Source organism: Grampus griseus (assembly GCF_964374135.1).
Source record: "Grampus griseus genome assembly, chromosome: 16".
NCBI classification, from domain to species: Eukaryota; Metazoa; Chordata; class Mammalia; order Artiodactyla; family Delphinidae; genus Grampus; species Grampus griseus.
Genome location: NC_139010.1, coordinates 75996185 through 76015936, shown reverse-complemented (window position 1 = coordinate 76015936; position 19752 = coordinate 75996185). Strand labels below are relative to the sequence as shown.

Here is a 19752-nt window from a genome sequence, read left to right as displayed (position 1 = left end):
TTTCCTCACCTCTGAGAGCCACAAGCCAAGCCCCGCCCACCCAGGAACTCAGAGGCAGCTCTATCCTGGGGCCCAAGCCCCCGCAGCCCAGGTTCTCCGGGTTCAGCAAAGTGGCTCGGATGCTGGAGGGCCGGCAGCTCGACGGACTCCTGAGGCACCAGCCCAGCACCCGGCCTGGTGCGCAGCAGCTCAGAGAACACAAAGGCCTGGCTGGGATGAAGTCCCTTTTTATTTATCATTTCTGTAAATTATACACATTTAAATTTTTAGCGATAATTTATAGCAGTCACATCTCATATAGTTCAGTCATTGGAAGAAAACAAAGAATATTAAAGAACAGTGCCTTCAGAGAGGAGGTTACTGTAACACATCACTGGAGTTAAAATCCAAAATATACAAGACTCCACATACTGGAACAAAACATAAAGCTTACAATTTCTCTATGAGCCTACGAACCTGAAATTACAAAATTTAGCAGCTGCCTAAATCAGGAAATCAACAGTTCTGTTTTCAAGGTAAGAAAACAAGGAATGCTATGGTAAGTCACGTTTACTGCTTAAATGTTTCTGCTCTGTTTGTACCTGGAATGACTGTATATAAACACAGGCAAAGCACAGATTTCAGAATCGGTCTCACAAACTACTTTTACTATAGATTTTAATCTAGTCAATGAGAAAAGCAATTCAGTTGCTTGGATCTTAAGTTTTAAAAAAATTAAAAGTGTTTCCAGGGACTCTTAAAACTGTCTCCAAAAGTATAAAATGTTATACTTTCAAAATCTGAAGCGTTCCCATCTTTGTCTGAGATAAATACAGGTCCTAGAACCTGCTCCTGACAGCATAAACGTTCACATACTGCTGTGCACATGTAGTGAAACAGCCCACAAGGACCCCGGCAGGGACGGCATCATCATGAGCCTGGGCTGTGACCGTCCACAGCCAGACCAACGCCCCGGCCGACTGCTCGTGAGGCCGCGTGCCATGGTACATGCTGACCTGTCACTCTGCAGTCAGTTCTTGCTTAGGAAACTCCAGCTCATTCAATAAATCTTTGCCAGCTGCTCCAGCTTTTGAAGCAAAAAAAACCGCTCCCTGTTTAAAACCGAGGTTCTTCAAACTTCGGGCATAATCCGCATATATAGCGGAGATGAGTTTCTGTAAACCACAGTTAAGGAAAAGAAGGGCAAAAAGGGCTCCACCAGCTTCCCACAGGCTGGAAACAATGACCAGCTCTGCTGGAGTGTCCACGAGAGGGCAGCACGGGAGAAGCACAGGTACCTCTTCCCTGGGGGAGGGCAACTCCTGGCAGGGGGAGGTGATGTCTCAGTGTGTAATGTCCCTGCACTTGCACCAGCTGAGCCCAGAGCCTGTCCTTCTACAAGACCCAACTAACATCCTCCCAGATTCTCCAAGGTCTAAATGCACTCAACGACTGGAGAAAGAAGGATGACAGAAGTGAAACTCACGTGCATACCCTCATGCCATTTGAAAGTCGGAGAGGCTGGTGGTTTAAGAGGCAGATGAGCTTCACTGAGAGCTTCTATTTACAAAGCCTGCCCCAAGGCAAGAGCTCCAGATAGCTGGGTGTTGGGATTTTAGACAGCCCTGTTCCACTGTGCTCTGATATCCAAAATGGCTCCTTCAAACTAGAGCCAACTTCCCCAGTGCCTAGATATATGACACTGAATTCAGCTTAATTTTCTGTAAAAAATTATACAGAAAATCAAAACCATGACATGTAGAAATGAGGCCACAATGTAACAATTCAAGAAAAAGTGCAATGATATAACAACAAGGCCTCTGCAAAAACAAGGACCTGGGAGTTGGATTCTCAAGCTCATTCTTTTCAAAGAAACACATGTAACTCAAGTGACGGGTAGACGAACTGAAATGCTCCTGGTCATACGTGGACCACAGTGACCTGCCTGCACGACACGTCTCTCTGAAGTGCTGCTGTGTCTTGTTCCATGTTAGACTGTCCCTATGGATAACAGCAAGTCTTTCTTTTTATTCTATTCCAATATGCATTTATTCCAGTAGCAGCCTCCTTTACCTTTCCTAAACTAGTCTTCCTCTATCTTCTTTTTTTTTTTTCTTTTTTGCGGTATGCGGGCCTCTCACTGTTGTGGCCTCTCCCGTTGCGGAGCACAGGCTCCGGACGCGCCGGCTCAGCGGCCATGGCTCACGGGCCCAGCCGCTCCGCGGCATGTGGGCTCTTCCCAGACCGGGGCACGAACCCGCGTCCCCTGCATCGGCAGGCGGACTCTCAACCACTGCACCACCAGGGAAGCCCCCTCTATCTTCTTTTTAAGTTCAAACAAAACATTACAAAATTCGGGCTCCCTCCCTTTTACAGCCCTTCCTGACCCTCCGTCTATCTCACAGCTGATGCCGGTGGTGCAACAACCTTCTTTCTGATTCCCTCCCTCTCGTTTCTCCCTCTTTCCTGGCTCTGGAGGGTCAGAATACAGATCTTTCTCGATAGAATAGCTCTTCCCCGGCAGCACAACCGAGAGAGATTCTAAAACCCGCTATGGCATCTGCTTCCTCCTCAGCACACATGTCCCGGCAAAGGATATCTGTGTCCTCGCTGACTTCAATCGCACCGTACTTGAGACAAGCTTCCACAAACAAGGCCGCTCTGTCGAAGTACCTCATGCTGCTCAACAGAACACGAGTTAGGTGCTGTAATTTATGGTATCTGAGAGAACCATCCCAGGGCGTGTTTCTATGTAAAGACTTGTACACACTCTCCTCAGAAGCCTGAGTGCTGGGTAAGTCACACCAGCACCGTTCTCAGCCCCGGCTTAGAGGAAAGGAAGGGAGAATTCTCACGCCCCAACCTCCCGCTCTTTTTTATTAATACTTAAAAAAAATTTGTGAAATCGTTGAATTTCACAGAAATCTACAGAGATAGGACAAGGATCCACGTACCCACTGCCCAGATTTAACAAGTAAGCTTTTGTAGTATTTGCCTCAACCTACCTCCCTTAGATTTTAAATAAATAAAATGTCCTATAACAAGTGATGAGTATTAATTACCCTTCAAGGTTGTCAGAGGGGACACCTCCAACTCGCCACACTTTCTTCACCCTTCCTACTGCCTTCTAGCCTTCATCTCAGTTGCTCTACTCAAAGACGAATTGTCCCCAATTCTCTGAAGACTTTTTTAATATTCTTTTTAAACAGGTACCTGTTAGGTGTGACTAGCATATTGGTAGGAAAATAACACAGTTCCTAGACCAAATGAAGAATTAATAAACACAGACTGTTCCATCCCTTTAGGTTTCTTTTTTAAATAAACCTAAAATGTATGCTTCTCCCTTCACTCCCGACACCGAGGACTACCCTCCACCCGGCAGAGCCTCAGGACAGCGTAAGGTGGTTAATCCCGGGTGGTCCTGACCAGCTGTGGACACTGGGTGTACCTGTGAAGCGTCTCAGCCACGCTGGAAAAGCAGCCCAGGGAGAGGAGGACCAGGAGGGCCTTTGACTTCTGGTTCACTTGAGGGGAGCAAAGGTGGTCAACCCAGCGCTTTAAAACATCAGCACACTCTTCTGGATTTAAACGGACCTGGGAAAGACGCCCACGTTAAAAACAGAGACATCCTGCACTACAGAAAGGAAAAGAATTGAATCGAAATGGGATCTGTACCTATGAAACAAAGCTCGGCTCTGCTTTACTACACACCCCCTGATGCTGCAGCACCACGACCAGCAGTGACGGGGACCCACACCTTCGGGGCCGACAGGCCTGGCAACACCTCTGGGCTGAGTCTGGGCTCACACCCCAGTAGGGAGAGGAGGCAGCTGCTTTCACTTAATTGCTACGAATGCAACCTCCAATTTGCAATCAGAAATGTAATTTATACTCAAAGAATAAGAGGATGAAAGTTGCAAGAAAATATTCGCAAAGCCGCTTTGCAGCCACAAAAATGCTTCTAAATCTTGAGTCCAAAGTTCAAGACTGAACTTTCTATCCCAAATGTTCAAGGCACCTACTAGAATCACCTACTTTGGCAAGCCACGCTGCCCGGTTCCACTCGCCATAGGTCTGCAGGTAGCGGCAGGCATCTGCAGCTTTGTCTATCAGGCAGAGCAACTGAACACCCTCTGGAAGACAAAACAGCAGCCCCACAAGTGACACTGGAGCTGTCTTTCTGACAAGTCACTAAAGGATAAAATCACCATTTGACTTCATCTGGTCTTGGACATTTTATACCTACCTATTGGAGACATTACTGACTTAAATTTTAAAATAAAATATTAAAATAGGGCTTTACAATGTTACCACTCAAATGAACAGGGTTGGAAGTACAAACACAGTCCAGAAAACAAACAAGTAAAGCCTACCTCACTCACTGGTTTTCAGCATTTAGGGTGCCCAGGTTTATCCAATTTATGCCTATTGTCTTGGCAATTATTAATAGTGCCCCATTTACTCTTTAAAAAGCACTCTGGTCTAGATGATTAAATTATATGGTCATCTTATCAACTGCTAGCAATAATCTTTCTACTTTTCTCCAGTGTATATAAAAAAGAAAGAAATATCCCTAATAACCAATTACTTTCCAGGAGTGGGTCTGATTTTCCAGAGTATTAACGAATATACCCCAAAACATGCCTTACCTGCCAATTTCCCATTGGCAATCATATTAGTTGCCACGAGCTTAATGGTGCTCTGGGAGGGGCCTGACGAGGTGACAGTTGTGACCAAGCAGGCTTTCAGTGAATCACAGTAATAATGCTGGTTATCTGCGCTTGTTTCCAATAACAACTGCACAGCTCTGTCTGTCTAATAAGAGAAACAGTTCTTCTAATTACGAGGCCATTTTCCTCCAACATAACCTTTTAAAATTCATAACTTGGAACACAGAAGTTTTCAGCTTAAAGAGGACTTTTCTCAAAAATGTTCGTGGACACTTTGTTTACATATATACAAGTTGAACAAAAGTACAACACTGCTTCTTTAGGACAAATGTAAAACCACATTCTGGTTTATACAGGTGCTTATGTAAGCTTTGTGCCAGTCAATTCAAAGACACAAAACCAAACCAAAACAAAACTAGTTAGGCCTCATGTGACATTATGGAAGCCAAAATTACAAGCTGGTTAACCATATATATCTTTGCTTTCTCAGAATGTCTGTTGGTCTTATTTCGAAAGAAAGCATAATTTATACTTATACTTCTAAGGAAACACTATATAGTGTGTGTGTGTGTGTGTGTGTGTGTGTGTGTGTGTGTGGTGTAAGTAATGCTGTAAATTACTAATCAACTAGGAACTCCCTGAAACATGAAAAGAGTTATAAAAACTGACATACTTGACCCAAGAGAAGTAGCTGGTCTGTACACTTCCTGGTATGATCATAAGTTGACCGTTTCACCTCCTGGAGATTAACCCTTTCCAGCTGAAATTTCTAGAGTAGAAAAATAAAAGAGAGAGAAAATTGAGGCTGGATTTTAAAACTTTTGACTTATTTAAATTATACTTAAAGTCGTTTTAGTAAACATTACTTTGACTTCTGAGGTTATTAATCAGCTTCATAGAAATCTAACAGTTTAATAAGAATCTAAGGAGAAACAGTGTTGGAATGTATTCTAGTCTGTGTGCAAGTCTGCTTACAGAAACTGCCACTTCAGTAGGGCTGGAAGAAGCATCTCTATGTGTAATTTAGAACTCTACAGGAAGTTAAAAAAATTATGAAACTACCTTTATATATATAGAACAGCAAATTTAAACCAAGTAAATTGTTTGTTATTTATAGAAAATTAATAAAATGAGAAAATTAAAATGAACCAAGTTGAAAAAAAATTTTAAGACCAAAAAAATTAGAAGACTGTTAATAATAAAATTTTAATGTCTATTAAAAAACTCTGTAAGCATTTATGAGCTTTTCAAGTACTGAGTCAATCCTTTAATGTGAATGTGCCAAGGGACTCATTTCTATTACATGGACCTTTACTTAGTGTGAAAGTTTCCTAAGGTTAAGATACTTACAAAGACAGAGCTTTAAAGGTTTTTAATATATGAAACATAATACCTGAAAATAGGCGTTTTCACAGAGCACGTCGTAACATATATCTAGTGGGTTGTTCACTTTGTCCCAAGGAGCAGTTTCTTTAGCAGTTGGTGTGCTTGCTGCCTTCTCCTGGGACAAGCTGTGCAGGTAGTGGGCAGCGACAGTCCAGAAGTGCAGCTCCGATTCATCGCCGTAAAGCCTGGCAAGGGTGAAACCAAAGTTTCCACTGCACTCACACAGCAGCTACTTCCCACAGTAGCTTCAAGTGCTGGGAGCATGGTGCTGGCATGTGAAAGACCACGTGCCGGGCTGGGTGGAAGAGGTGAAGCTGCAAGTCCTCCAGCCCTGTTACTGGGTCTCAAACAGCACAGGGCTCTGACTGCATGAGGCCCCTTCAGACCCAAATCCCCCTTTGTTCTGTGTTAAGAGGAACACCATGGTTCTTAAGCCTGGGCCATTATTTACCTGGTTTGCCATTAGCATACCTTTCAATCTGGACCAACTAAGGAAGAAGTTCCTCTGGAATAACTGACTAGATAAGGTGTGGAAATAATATGCTATTTATTCTCTGGGGAGTGGAGGGAAATGTCTTTTTTTATAAGGGACAACTCTACTGTACAGTAAGAATGTAGAGATTATTACTTCTAAATATAAGTTATTGGTACATTTATTACCAATATTGGTACACCAATATATATAGGTATATTTATGCACTTTGTAGCTGATATTTTAAAAAGCTGTCTGTAGGAGGGAGTCTTTTCAATAGAGAAGGCCTAGATCTCATGCTTAAAATGTGAGGTTTTTTTTTCCTATTTGTAGTACTACTTTCAAAATTAATTGTAAGCCAACTATAAAGGATGAACTGATATATTTTCTAAAATCCGAAAGAGTCTGGTCTTAACTAACAACCTTAATAAAAGAAATGAGTTAACCTGAAATTCCCTGTGTCTTACACAAAACATTTCAAACAGTTACCTTGAAACAAGCAGGCATCTCTGCAAGAGAGTAAATTCCGGATCGAGCAAGAGTTTCTTTATGTCACTGCGGACAGGAATGCAGACAAAGGCAAGACGATATTTTTGAATCCAACAACAAAGGAGATAAATCAGTAACTCTTAAAATGAAACATCCTACCCGAAGGGTATGCTTAGAACTTACAAAAGAACTCACTTTGCTGTGACCCTGAAACTGCAAAAGCTTACAGGGCTTAGAGTGTATCTAGGTTTGGAGAAGCAGTACCCATCAACCACCACAGCTTAAGGCTCTAATTGTGATTCACCTTCTTGCTTCTTGAAGCAGTTCAACTCATGTTTTTAAAAGTATGAACAGCTGTCTAACTATAGGAACAAGAATGTCATTGTTGATAAAACGATTTTGCTGATAATCATCAGGAACAGTACATACTTTAGAGACGATGCATTCAGAATTTATTCTTGAACGTATTCAAAAATTAAAATATTTAAGGAAGAAAGGCTAGTGTTTTTATAAATTGCTATTTCTAAAATAGCCAAACATAGAATATTTATAAATCAGGAAGAAGGGAAGATAGTCTTTAAATCTATTCTTTTCCATTTAAACATAAAGGCTAACCTTGGAAGAGAGAAAACAATAAAGTAATTATTTCGAATTTGACATCAATAAAATATTCTATTATCGTTAATTTATTAAGTATTAAAATACATGTGGCAGAGTCTAGATTGCAAAAACATGTTATGTTTTACCAAGAACTCCTTGTGGACCCATATTTTTCTACTTCCTTTCCAATATTATTCCCAGTACATATTTTTAAATGCTCTTGGCTCTAGGGAGCATGTTAATTTCTTAGCCAGAATAGTGCACACACAGCTCCTGACACAGAGAGCTCACTTTAGGAGAGGGAAGCGGACACACAAGAATCGCCCTGTGTACACCCTCTAACACGAGGCTTCGCAGGGGACCTGCGCTGGAGGCAGGCTGAGCTATAAGACGTCCACTGCACAGCAATCTGAACCTTACTTCCACAAGACAAAGATTCGAAAGTCACCTCTGTGAACAGAATGGTCTCTCCGTGGGCTACTAAATATTTTCTAAAACAAAGCTTATTTTAATTTTAAAAAGCCTAAATCATTATGTTTTTCTTTTTCATAACCTTATCTTCTAATAAAACATAGTTAGAGTGCTTACTTAGACAATGAGTTCAACTGCTCTTGAAGGAGATTCTTTATTTCTTCATTTTCTGGATAATCACTGTACCAAGAAAAGATTTTAAATGAGTTCATTTTCTCTTCACTTACAATTTATTTATTTCTCTTACGATTTATTTCTTCACCAGAAAAAAAGTTGTATTAATATAGAAATAACTTCTTTGTAGTCCTTGGTTAAAAACCTGGTTGTAGACCAAAACAGCAACAGTCTACTCAGGAACCTACCAATCATCTTTAATGTTTGCTTTTATGTTATTTAGTCAAAACCAAGAAATGAGTAAAGTCTCCTTGGCCTTCAAGAAACCAGAAAATTGATCAGTGAGCTCTAAAAACTATTAGATTTAGATTCATGTTAATAAGGAACTTAGCAATGACTAAAGGAATCTGCTTGTTCTGCTCTGCAAAATGACCATTCATTTCTTTAAGTAGATACTTCTTGGAGAAAAGATACCTCATCATATTATTATCTTTTTAATTCCCCTAACCCAGGCCTATCTGTGCATTCCACATGGCATAAGTCCTGTAACACCTGTGGTAGTTTAACTAATAACCACTAATAATGTGAATATTTTTTTGCAATGAGGCAGACTATAAAACATAAAATACCTCTGAAGTAGGCCCCTTCATGCTGCTTCTAAAAAGAATTAATCTTGTCCCCAAATTCCTCTTGGTCTCAACTGGCCCTCTTCACACTCAGTATGCCATGCCCCATGTTCAGACAGTAAGACTACCACAAAGCCACCTGAGAGCAGCACGTGTACTCACAGCTGTCCACAGGCTCACGCTTCCCCAAAGTCCCCAGAGGGGTGAAGACAAGAGGCAAATCAGTGATTCTTTTAGTGTGTCTGCCATTACTGCCTCAGCTCGGTTTTAAGTTTGCAATCCCTATAGGCCCTGGAGACAGGTCACTGCTGATTTTCATGGGTGTCCTTCAATCTTAAATCAATTAGGAAAGGAAAACAAAAATGCAAAAAAACTTACACATGAGAAATGTCTAAAGAATACCGTCCATTCCAAGGCTGATGTAATAAGAAAGCTTTCAAGGCGAGGGCGGCCCTTGGAACAAGGAGATACGGGCACCACACGGGTTCTAGACAAGAAAACAGTTTTTGCTTTTAATAAGTAAAATTTTATACTACTATAAAGCTTCAGCTATAGACAGTTTACAGAGAAGTCAGCAGAGAATGGTGTGTAAGTCTGGTGGCAACTCAGAGAGTATATTCAATGTAATCACTACTTACGACACAGGGGCTAAGAGTTGGGGAGAAAGCAAGATTGAAGAGTCTCTGACACCATAGTGATACTATTTAAAGTGCTTGGAAACAGCATCATACTAAATGTTATTAAAGTCTCATACTCTTGAATTCCTTTTAGATGCTGCTAAAAAGAATATTGTTTTATGCCATTTTATGCCCCTGATAATAGGCAGTGTGGGCAAGAAGGATTCTCCAACTCAAAAACAGGGATTCCAATTTTCTACATTTGTCTGACCTCCCCCTTTATGGGGGGTTGGGGGAGGTATCAGACAAATGTAAATAAAGGCCAGGTGGAAGAAGAAGACTATCTAAGCTATTCTAAGAAAACGTATTTGAATCGATGTATTATGATTTTTCTACTTGTCATCAAGGAGAGTTGAAGAAAATATATTAAATATTATATCACTGCACATGACCTCAAATGATTTTATTTTTATCCGACATCAGTAAGTCCAAAATACATTTCTAATTCCTCAGAATAGGAATATTATATCAAACAGATTGATATTTTTCCAAGCTCAAATCAGCACATATCTGGCAGCAAACACAGACATCTTTTTCCTAACTCCATATTTACACTCTCACCAGTTTTTATTCTTTAACATTTATTGAGTGTTGTTCTGAGTTTAAAGTTCAATATGTGGAAATATGCACAATTTTATTGTCCTTTCCCCATTATAATTTAAAAATTTTTCCCTTTCTGGCTGAGGTCACACCAACAGAGATTGGATAGGAATAATTTTTTTTTTTTTTTTTAGTATTAGGAAAACTTTAAAAGAAAACTGTGATCTAAAATCTGGCTGCAGGCCAGCCATTCGGGTATGGTATTAAACATGTGCTAATGACGGGCTCTAATTCTGTAGTCAGTTTAATTTAAAAATAAGTACCCTGGCTATGGAGATTTTTAGATACAAATTTTAAGTTAAAGGTCAAAGAAAAGCTTCTCAAACATTTAGATTATATTTGCACACTTCTTTACCTAGAATTAGTAACTAAAAGAAAAATCATCCTTGAAATTCCCTCCATTTCCTTAATAACTTTATGTTTAAAATAGTATCTATGCTTGTCCTTCCCTAGGAGGAAGTCCTGTTACTTCCGCAGAGCTGGCAGGTGTCTCAAGGACAGATACGGGAATGCAATGCTCAATTTCTGCCTCAGCAGATGGCAGACACGGTTACAGAATAAGAAGTGGTGGTTCCCAAATACAGTGGCAGGGTGGGACAGTGACAAAAACAAAAGCACTCCTAACGTAAGGTAGCCCAGCCAACACAAACAACAACTTGGTAGTGCCTCAAGCACAAACATAACATGAAGGGGCAGGTTTTCAAAACACTGTTGCCTCTGAACGTGCCAAAGATCGACTCTACAAAGGTACAGACAATTCCCAGAGCTGACAGTTTCTAAGATGAAACTCAATAAATGACTGAACAATTCTCTAATGAAATTTTTTACAGATCAGATAGCTTAGAGTGTACACCAAATATATGCTTGGAGAAAACTTAACGAAGGAAGTCTGATTTTCAAGTAGATTGATGGGTGCATTCACAAACTTCTCATCCTTCTTTTACAGTCACAGTTATTTTTGCTAAAATAGTTTTCATTCTGGAAAAAAAAATCTCGAAGCATAAACCATACAAAACCATACAAAAAGGGTAAGGTAGTGCAATCATCTAATTTTGTTTTGACTGGCCCTTTAACAAGTCATAAGATGGGCATCAAAATTCATGATACTCAGAACACTTTCCAAAGTGATTTCTCCATGATGCATGGTTGAGAAAGATATAAGGCTCACTATTAAAAAGCCAGCAGCACCTTATCACTAGATTTATGTCCTCTAATGAGTTCTCCTAAAGTCTGAAGAAGCCATTTTTATAAATGTAAACATCTTTGATCTTTTGACAGAGCACTCAGAAAAGGGTCAAGGAAGGGGCGCTTGGTAAACCAGAGTCAGGGAATGATTGACGTCTGCAGTTACAAAGAGTCTAGCATCTCAGCAATAAAAACACTCAAGCTTTAAGTTAATATATAATATTTTCTTAAACTCAGATTCCTAGAAAGCAAGACTGAGATGAAACAGAAGCATCTCTCTCCCCTGAAGAGAGCAGCTGGTGCAAAATAAAGACAGGTTTCCAAGCATCCTTTCCCTAGAACTCCATACCAGTTAACTCCTGTTCATCCATCCTAAAACAGGTGGACTTCATGGACATCTCCAGGACCCTGATACACCCATCATCTGAAGCCAGGATCACTTTATCTGATGTACACCAGTCCACGTCCAGTATCCGAAAGGTTACATTTCTTCCACTTCTTAAACTGCTCACCATCTGAACCTTCAAGAGTGAATTTGATTGTCACTTTCACAAAGAAAAGGAAGATGTTAATCATTCTGGATTAAACAGTCAAGGAAAGACAGCGCCTGTGGCAAAGGTCCAGTTTACGTTCAAAACTGAACAGTCTTTGGCAGTCTACCTTCCACATGCAGACTGCATTTTAAAGGTCCCAAAGATAGTGATAACATTAAAAATCTGTTGAGCTATCACCTTTAAAACAGAAATACTGTGAAAGAAAAATTTTAAAGGAAGAGAACTTTTAATACGCTTGACAAACCCATTACATAGTTTTCATTTCTAAATCAGAAGGAAGAAAAAAATACATAGTTCCCGTGGCCAGCAGCTTCATTTGCAGTGTACCCACGTGGAGCTGGGCCTACCTCTTTAGTATCCCATACTTCAGCTCCATCATTGTACATTGCTATTAATTTTTGGTTTCCTTTACCAGGGGCAAAACGAATCTTCCTCACCCAACTTCGGTGTGTAGGTATTCCTCTGAGGACAAACAAACAAAAACCAAAACACCAATATGAAGTAGAGTAATATCTCATCATCAAGAGATATGTCCAATGTCTCTTTCTATTTCTGTTTTTGACAAGGTCTAGTGATGTGACAGGAGAATCTCTGCTTTCTGGGACAGGGGCCACGTATAAGAGAAAGTGTCTGCTCTTTAACAATGGCTGGAATAGTGTCCCAGGACTTCTGCATGAGCCACCTGCAGATAAGGGTCTTCTATGAATGTTCCAGAGTTTGGCTCAAGGCCCTTCCTCCCAAGTTCAGTGACAAGAGACCCAATGGTCCAAGCTCCACATGACCATATTTGGTGACCCTGCTTATTACCAAGTCACAAGCCTCCAATGGAACCGTACCAAGAGATTTTTTTTTAAACCAAATAACACGATTGCATTTTTGACTCATACCTGGATACTCTGCCTTTCAAATCCCAAAAATTTAAATTTCCATCCACATCTCCAAGAACTAATGTATCACCTTTCCAAGCGATGCAGGTAATACTACCCATACTTCCCTAGAAAACAACAGCAACAAATACACATCAATTTCACCACTTATAAGCAGTCATAACAGAGAAATATTTTTATTTAATAACTGTGATAAAGTAATAAAGATATTTTAATAAAACCTAATTAAAAATGGTTTTGCTTTAGTAAGAATGTCATCAAACACTAACAGAGTTCAGACACTACGAGAGCTACCTAGCATTTCGATTTCAACTAAGAAGAACCAGGAGATTTCAATTAGATAGACATTGTTATCTGAACTAGGTTTATAGAAAAGGGAGGTCTTTTGAGGGAGAACTACTTCAGAGAAAAGAAAATTAAAAGAAGAAAAAAAGAGAAGGAAAGGACACCCTTTCAAGAGAGCTCCCGTCTCCAAGTTATCCCTCACTGCAAAAGGATAAATAAATCTATTCTGGGGGAAACTTAAAGCTGTTTCACAGCTAATTGTTCAGCAATTTTTCTATTGAAAGAGAGGATCCATCACTACGTAGTACATCTGAAACTAACGTAATATTGTATGCCAACTATATTTCAATTAAAACAAAAGAAAGAAAAAGGGGATCCAGAGCTTCACTGATACCTTCTGGAATAAGGAAGGTGAAGAGATACTGGGTATTAAAGGCATCTGCACAATTTGAATTCACAGAAGGCTCTGCAGAGAAGTTACACAGGGAAACACAAATATAAGAATGAAACACTACTGTAATAAATCCAAGTGGGGAGAAAGGAGCTTCAAGATCTAACACATGCACAGAGGTCATGTGATGGAGAGCCGAGGAGCCTGGGCTCTGGGGTCAGCTGCCTGGGCTTGAATCCAAGCTTTATCATTTAATTTGCTGTGTGATTTGGGGCATGTTTACTAATCTTTCTGTGTCTAGAATTTATCATCAATAAAGTACGGTAAGCTCACAGAACTTGAGGAGTTCCTATTACTGTTAATAAATTTCTACAGGTAAAGGCTTTATGACAATGCCTGCCACAGAGTAAACAGTCAATACATGTTAGCTATTAAATAATATTATTGCTCAATTACTTTTCTACTTATTCTCCACTTATATTAAAAGAAATCTTGTTTCTTAATTTATAGAACAACGTAAAACTTCACGTGTTTAGCTCTCATGCCATCGATAGTAAGGAGGAAAGCTCCAAGGGTTTACCAAATTGGCTATTAGTAGACTTGCACACACACCAAATACTGCGTAAATCATAGTCTTAGTCAAGAAACAGAAGAAAAAACTGGATTAAGTATTTTAATGAATTCAATTAATAAAAAACTTAGAAAGCTATGTTAAATAGAGTTCTGTATAGTATAAAGATCTTATTTCTATTCTCCTGACCATATTAACAGAATGTTTAAGAATTTGCCTTTAAATTTACTTTTTCAGTCTTAAATTCTTTTTTACATTTTATAATCTTAGTTTCTAACTTCTAAAAATTAGAACATTAAAGTTTAAATTTGCCCAGAAATAAGTGTTACCAGCTTAGAATTACAAGTGATGTATTAATACAACTGCACAATTAAACAACTCAGACCTTTCTACCTAAGAGCTTGTTGATGGGATATAAACCGTATGGAAAGCCTAAGGTGCTTTCAGAGGATGTGGCACAAACTCGCTTTGTGGCTCTAAATAATCCCAAGAGAACCAGTGTAAGATTTAAAACTCTATGATAGAGTATTATTAGTTGACATTGATATGTTGCCTACGTGTAAAATGTGATGTTCAAAAGATCAGAAGTAAGGCTGGCAGCAAAGCAAAGATATTCATTCTCTCCTGCTAGTCTGGTTTTCTGAATAAAGGCAGTCAGTCAACTATAAACTCTCCATGAGAACATAATTTAAAATGTCAAGCTTTCTGCTTCTTTTCCATTTTTATATACTGTTAGTTCTGGGGCCAAAACTCAGGGGAAGTTTCAACTCAAAACAAATGTTTAACACTTTACATTTGGGAGGAGGGTAAGATAAATATTGGATTAAAATAAACAAACAGGGCTTCCCTGGTGGCGCAGTGGTTGAGAGTCTGCCTGCCAATGCAGGGGACACGGGTTCGTGCCCCAGTCCGGGAAGATCCCACATGCCGCGGAGCGGCTAGGCCCGTGAGCCATGGCCGCTGAGCCTGCACGTCCAGAGGCTGTGCTCTGCAACGGGAGAGGCCGCAACAGTGAGAGGCCTGCGTACCGCAAAAAAATAAATAAATAAATAAAAAATAAACAAACAAAACCTCTGCCTAAATTCTACATGTTTATTAGTCATTGAAAAATATTTTGATTACTGCAAATAAAAATAATGAACCAAAACCAATTTCTCATGTTTTATATAGTAGATGCTTAATTCTCTTTCCCTAAAAATAATGTGCTCTAAAATATGCACTAATTTCACTAGTAAGGCTGGATCCTTGTTAGGATGGTCATTCCTTGAGGAAGCTGCTTCTAGCTGTGGAATAAAATGATCTGGCAGGCAGAACAGAGACTTGCTATATCCTGACTTCAGATCTCCATAAAACAGTGTAGAATCTTAAAAGCTGTGTGGTGCAATAATCCTGAAAGAAGCAGTTACAAAGAGAAAAATTCATGTGTCTAATGTTCAAAAATTTTTAACTTTTTTTAGGGTGGGGGGGGAACTAGAATCTCAAAAATTATTGGATTATTTCTATTCTAATCTCAAATGTGACGTGATTAGAAAACAAAGAGACTGAGCTATTTGCAAGTGCCACTGTCGGAGTTCAGATGGGTCCTTCTCTGGAGTCTAGAGGAGCTCTGAATATTACTAAGAAAGCAAACTGACTTTCCAGAGGACAGCTCATTACACTGCAACTCTTATGCCCACACTACTTTAACCGTAGCTTTTCTTGCTACACACTTAAAGTTACTGCTCCTACTTATAACTACCAAATATCAATTTTTCACATTTGCATTATTTTCACACTAGTGAAAACTTTTGGCAATATTAGAGAGTTTAAAATAGACATTACTAAGTCTCAGATATGACTTGTTCTATATAACAGTAAAAATGTAATTACAGTTTGAAAAGCACTTTCGCATGCTAGTTTCAATTTTTATCAATGAAGGTTTTTTGGATGCCCTCAATTCTTCTAAAGCTGTTAATAAGGAAGATGTGGTAGCCAGCCCCTAAGAGGCCAACCCCCCTACCTGATTCTGCCTTTGGTATTCACGTCGTTTGGTAGTCACCTCTCACAATGAACAGTGACCCAACAGCATACTGTGAAAATGTGACTTCTGAAAACGAGGTCCTAAAAGACATTGCAGCTTTCTTTTGCTCTCTCTTTGATCACTCGCTCTGGAGGAAGCTAGCTGCCATGTCTGAGGACACTCAGGCAGCCCTATGGAGAGGTTCATGTGAGGAAGAACCAAGGCCTCTCATCACGGCCAGCATTAACAGCCATGTGAGTGAGCCATGTGGGAAGGGGATCCCCTGCCCCAGCCAACATCCTCATGCAACCTCATGAGGGTTGGCATTCGCCTACAACATTCCATTTTTAGATGGCAATTTTAAATCAATATATATATATTTAAAAAACCATCTCATCCTCCAGTTAATGGTTACAGTATTATTCGTTAACAAAAACATTTTCTTCATCCATCCATTAAAAACAACCTGTGAGATACACACTGACACAATTAACCACAAAACCTTGATTAGAGAACTCCACAAGCCCACAGGAGGATATATATGTTAGTAAATATTAATAAATATTTTTATACCTATAACCTGATTACTATTACCCAAAAGTAATACTAGATTTTAGTCAAATCCTTCAGGGTAATGCTTGAAATGGAAAGAAGAGAAAACTAGAGTCAGACAGACAGACCTGGCTTTAAAATGCTGCTCTGCCATGTCACTAGGCTGGGCAACCTGGGGAAAATGACTCACTCTCCCTCAGTCTTGTCATAGATAAAATGTAAATAATTCCTCATGGATTATTATAGTGATAAAAATGAGTAACACACGGTTACGTATTTAATCGAAACAGTTATAATGCTATTCTCTAGCAGTATGGAACAAGTTTAATCAGTGCTAATAGCTCCTTAGTAAAGTTTATTTACATTACACTTTTCTGAGATAGTTTTCAAACTCAACTATGGCTTCACTGGATATAGAACCAATAAGGACTTTAATAAGAAATCTTAATGAAGATTTAATCACAGGTTGGACTCACGTCTGGTGGAATCCGAGCGCTATCTTTCACTGAGTTTCCTTCAACAGTGAGATGATAAACTTGGCCATCATTATCGGTAAACACAAAATGCTCCCGGGCAGAGATGTTCTGACTGAGTTCAGATTTACTCTCAGCCTCCTGCAACAAGCTTTGGGATAGAGGAAAATAAGATAAAGATATTTCTTTTCCCTCAAGTGACATAATTAATTAACTCACCCCAAATACAGATGCATTAACAGGGGGTCAAAACCATTTAAAAAAAAAAGAAAGGCTGAAACTAATCTTTGCCTAGTAATAACAGGAAAACACAAATTACTCCGAATGCCACGAGTGAACACTTACCCTGCACAAAAAAATGTGGTGATCTAGACCTCACACAAGAAAAAAATCCTTTTTGCTGTTTCTGCTGCAGAACAGAGGCCTTACCTCGACTCATCATTCTCTCTGAAGTTTTTTATTTGTAAATTTAGTGGGGATGGGGGTGGGGTGGTACCTAAGTTAGAATCCCTAATACATTTCCTTTGGTGAACATAAATGACAATGGGACCCATCTGGATATTCATGCTACATTCATTTGAATTTCAGAAGCTGAAGTTTATGGAGCAGAAGGGCACTGAGAATGATCATATTCACTAACGGGTGCTGATGTGTAGGTGTTACTGCACAGGTTACTGCTGCAAACTGCACCAAGCAATGCAATACTAAAACTAACTTTATAGTAATATGAGCATGTACTGAAACACCAACGTATGTTCAAAAGCAGACTAGAGGTGCCTTGGGATGACACTTGTCGATTTCCCAACCATGACTTGGCTATTACAAATGACAGGGGTGGAAACAGGGTACCTGATCACAGATGACTCAACAACACTCAGCTCTGTATCTGAGACCACGGTCTGGCGGGCCATGGCCTCTCGGGTAGCCAGCTGTTTCTTTCTTAGGCTCTTCAAGTTGTGAGAAGGTGACCACTCCTGTGAAGCAAAGACAGACATGCCCGCAAGTGATCAGTTTCTCTGTCAAAGAACGCTTCCAGGAGAGCTGGGCATACCCGCCATTGCCCAGCGTCACTTATTATTACTACACATGAATTCACAATTTGTTCTTAGGTTTTACTTTTTTCAGAAAGGTTGAATGAATGCATCTTCATTACAGCTTATGGTAGAATATTTTAATGACCTACCTCTAATCTTCAATTACAGCTTAAAGGAAAAGAGCTTAATGGCCAACTCCAACAGGTTTTAAACTTTTGATGCTTTCATTTTTTACAGAATGAAAATAATACATTTAATTATGGTACCTCCCACTCCTTACCTCCCCACCTCCCCCTTAGGTACACAAGGTGAGATGATCACACTCCTCCAATCATGGCCCATTATCATCTGTAGGTCCACCCCAAACCTCTCCTTTTATTTATTTATTCCTGCTTATTCTAATGCATTTAATCTAATATCCTCTCATATGTATAAATTCTTAACATGTAGTTATTTTACATGCACATATTTGTGATCTGCATTAACAGTAGTGTGTTATATATCTCATCCTGTTTCTAACTCTTTTTACTCAGTGCAATGTATTCAAGTCCCACCTCTGTTGTTTCTGCATGTTATATAACACTCCATAGGTATATCTGCCAATTTTTAGCCTAGTTTTTAGTTTAGTTTAGTTTCCCAGCAAAAGACACCCAGATTGTCCCTATACTCTCCTCACGGCAAATTACACTGCAGTCAATATCCTCACAAAAGTTCCTGTATGACCAGAAGCTGATCAGCTGGAACACAGAGGATGTCTGTGTTTGCCTAAGTGCTGCCAGTTTGCTCTGCAGAATGGCTGCACTGGTCTAGATACCTATCAGCAGCGCCAAGGAATTCCTATAGCCCATATTACACCCACATGGGATGCTACCTGGCTTTCCACTTTTTGTTAGTCTAAAAGGTATATCATGGTTATTTTACTTTGCACATCTCAAAACCTATGAGTTTGAACATTTCTTCACATGCTTGTTTGGCCTTTTAGGTTTCCCTGCCATTCATTAACTGTTCACATGCTTGTTCGTCCTTCCACTGGGGCTCCTGTCGCTTCATTGCAAGAGTTCCTACAATACTAATCCCTTAGAGGGATTAGTTAACCCTTTGTCCATCTTAGACACTGGAAAATTTCTTTTTTCAACTTGTCTTCTATATTTAACCTTGACAATGGTCTGATTCATTGAATAGAAAGCACCAATCTTGATATAATCAAATTCATTCAATTTTTTTGCCTTTTGGTTTGAGCTTCAGATATCCTCTTTTGCCCCAGAATAGAAAAATATTCTTCTGTATTTGTATTAATTTTATAGCTTTACTTTTTTTTACATTTAGGTCATTAATCCTGTGAAGCCCACCTCTGAATATGGTATTATGCAGAGATCCAGTATTTTTCTCCATAAAGTGAAACAGTTTCCCCAATACTGCCTACTAAACAGTCTGTCCCTCCTCTTGGGTTTGTGAGCTACTTTACTGTACATTCAGTTCCCAAACATTCACGGGTCTGTTAATGAGGTCTTTATTATACTGATCCATTTCTCTTCCTTGGGCCAATATGACATTGCTTTTATTTCTACGGTTTAATAATATGTACTGTATGGGGTAGGACGCATCCGACCCCCACCCATACTGCCTACATTACTCCTCTTTTTTCAAGGTTGACTATGACCTTTATTTTTCCATAAATATTTTAGAATATGTTTATCATGTTCTTCAAAATATCTAAATTAAATTTTAATTGGAATT

General features: G+C 39.4%; 1 protein-coding gene across 1 annotated transcript in view; it reads right to left on the bottom strand.

The window, feature by feature from the left end:
* Window positions 1-219: 219 nt before the first annotated feature.
* Window positions 220-19752, bottom strand: part of WDR11 (WD repeat domain 11) — a 54442-nt gene continuing 34909 nt past the window's right edge. The window contains exons 15-29 of the mRNA XM_082673257.1: window positions 17831-17955; window positions 16985-17132; window positions 12711-12817; window positions 12171-12285; window positions 11619-11790; window positions 9186-9294; window positions 8185-8247; window positions 6997-7062; window positions 6043-6220; window positions 5323-5418; window positions 4629-4794; window positions 4015-4112; window positions 3428-3573; window positions 2579-2658; window positions 220-1156 (exon numbers count right to left, since the gene is read on the bottom strand). Coding sequence (XP_082529383.1) covers window positions 999-1156; window positions 2579-2658; window positions 3428-3573; window positions 4015-4112; window positions 4629-4794; window positions 5323-5418; window positions 6043-6220; window positions 6997-7062; window positions 8185-8247; window positions 9186-9294; window positions 11619-11790; window positions 12171-12285; window positions 12711-12817; window positions 16985-17132; window positions 17831-17955 — 1827 coding nt within the window. The 3' untranslated portion in view covers window positions 220-998. The remainder of the gene's footprint in view (window positions 1157-2578; window positions 2659-3427; window positions 3574-4014; window positions 4113-4628; window positions 4795-5322; window positions 5419-6042; window positions 6221-6996; window positions 7063-8184; window positions 8248-9185; window positions 9295-11618; window positions 11791-12170; window positions 12286-12710; window positions 12818-16984; window positions 17133-17830; window positions 17956-19752) is intronic.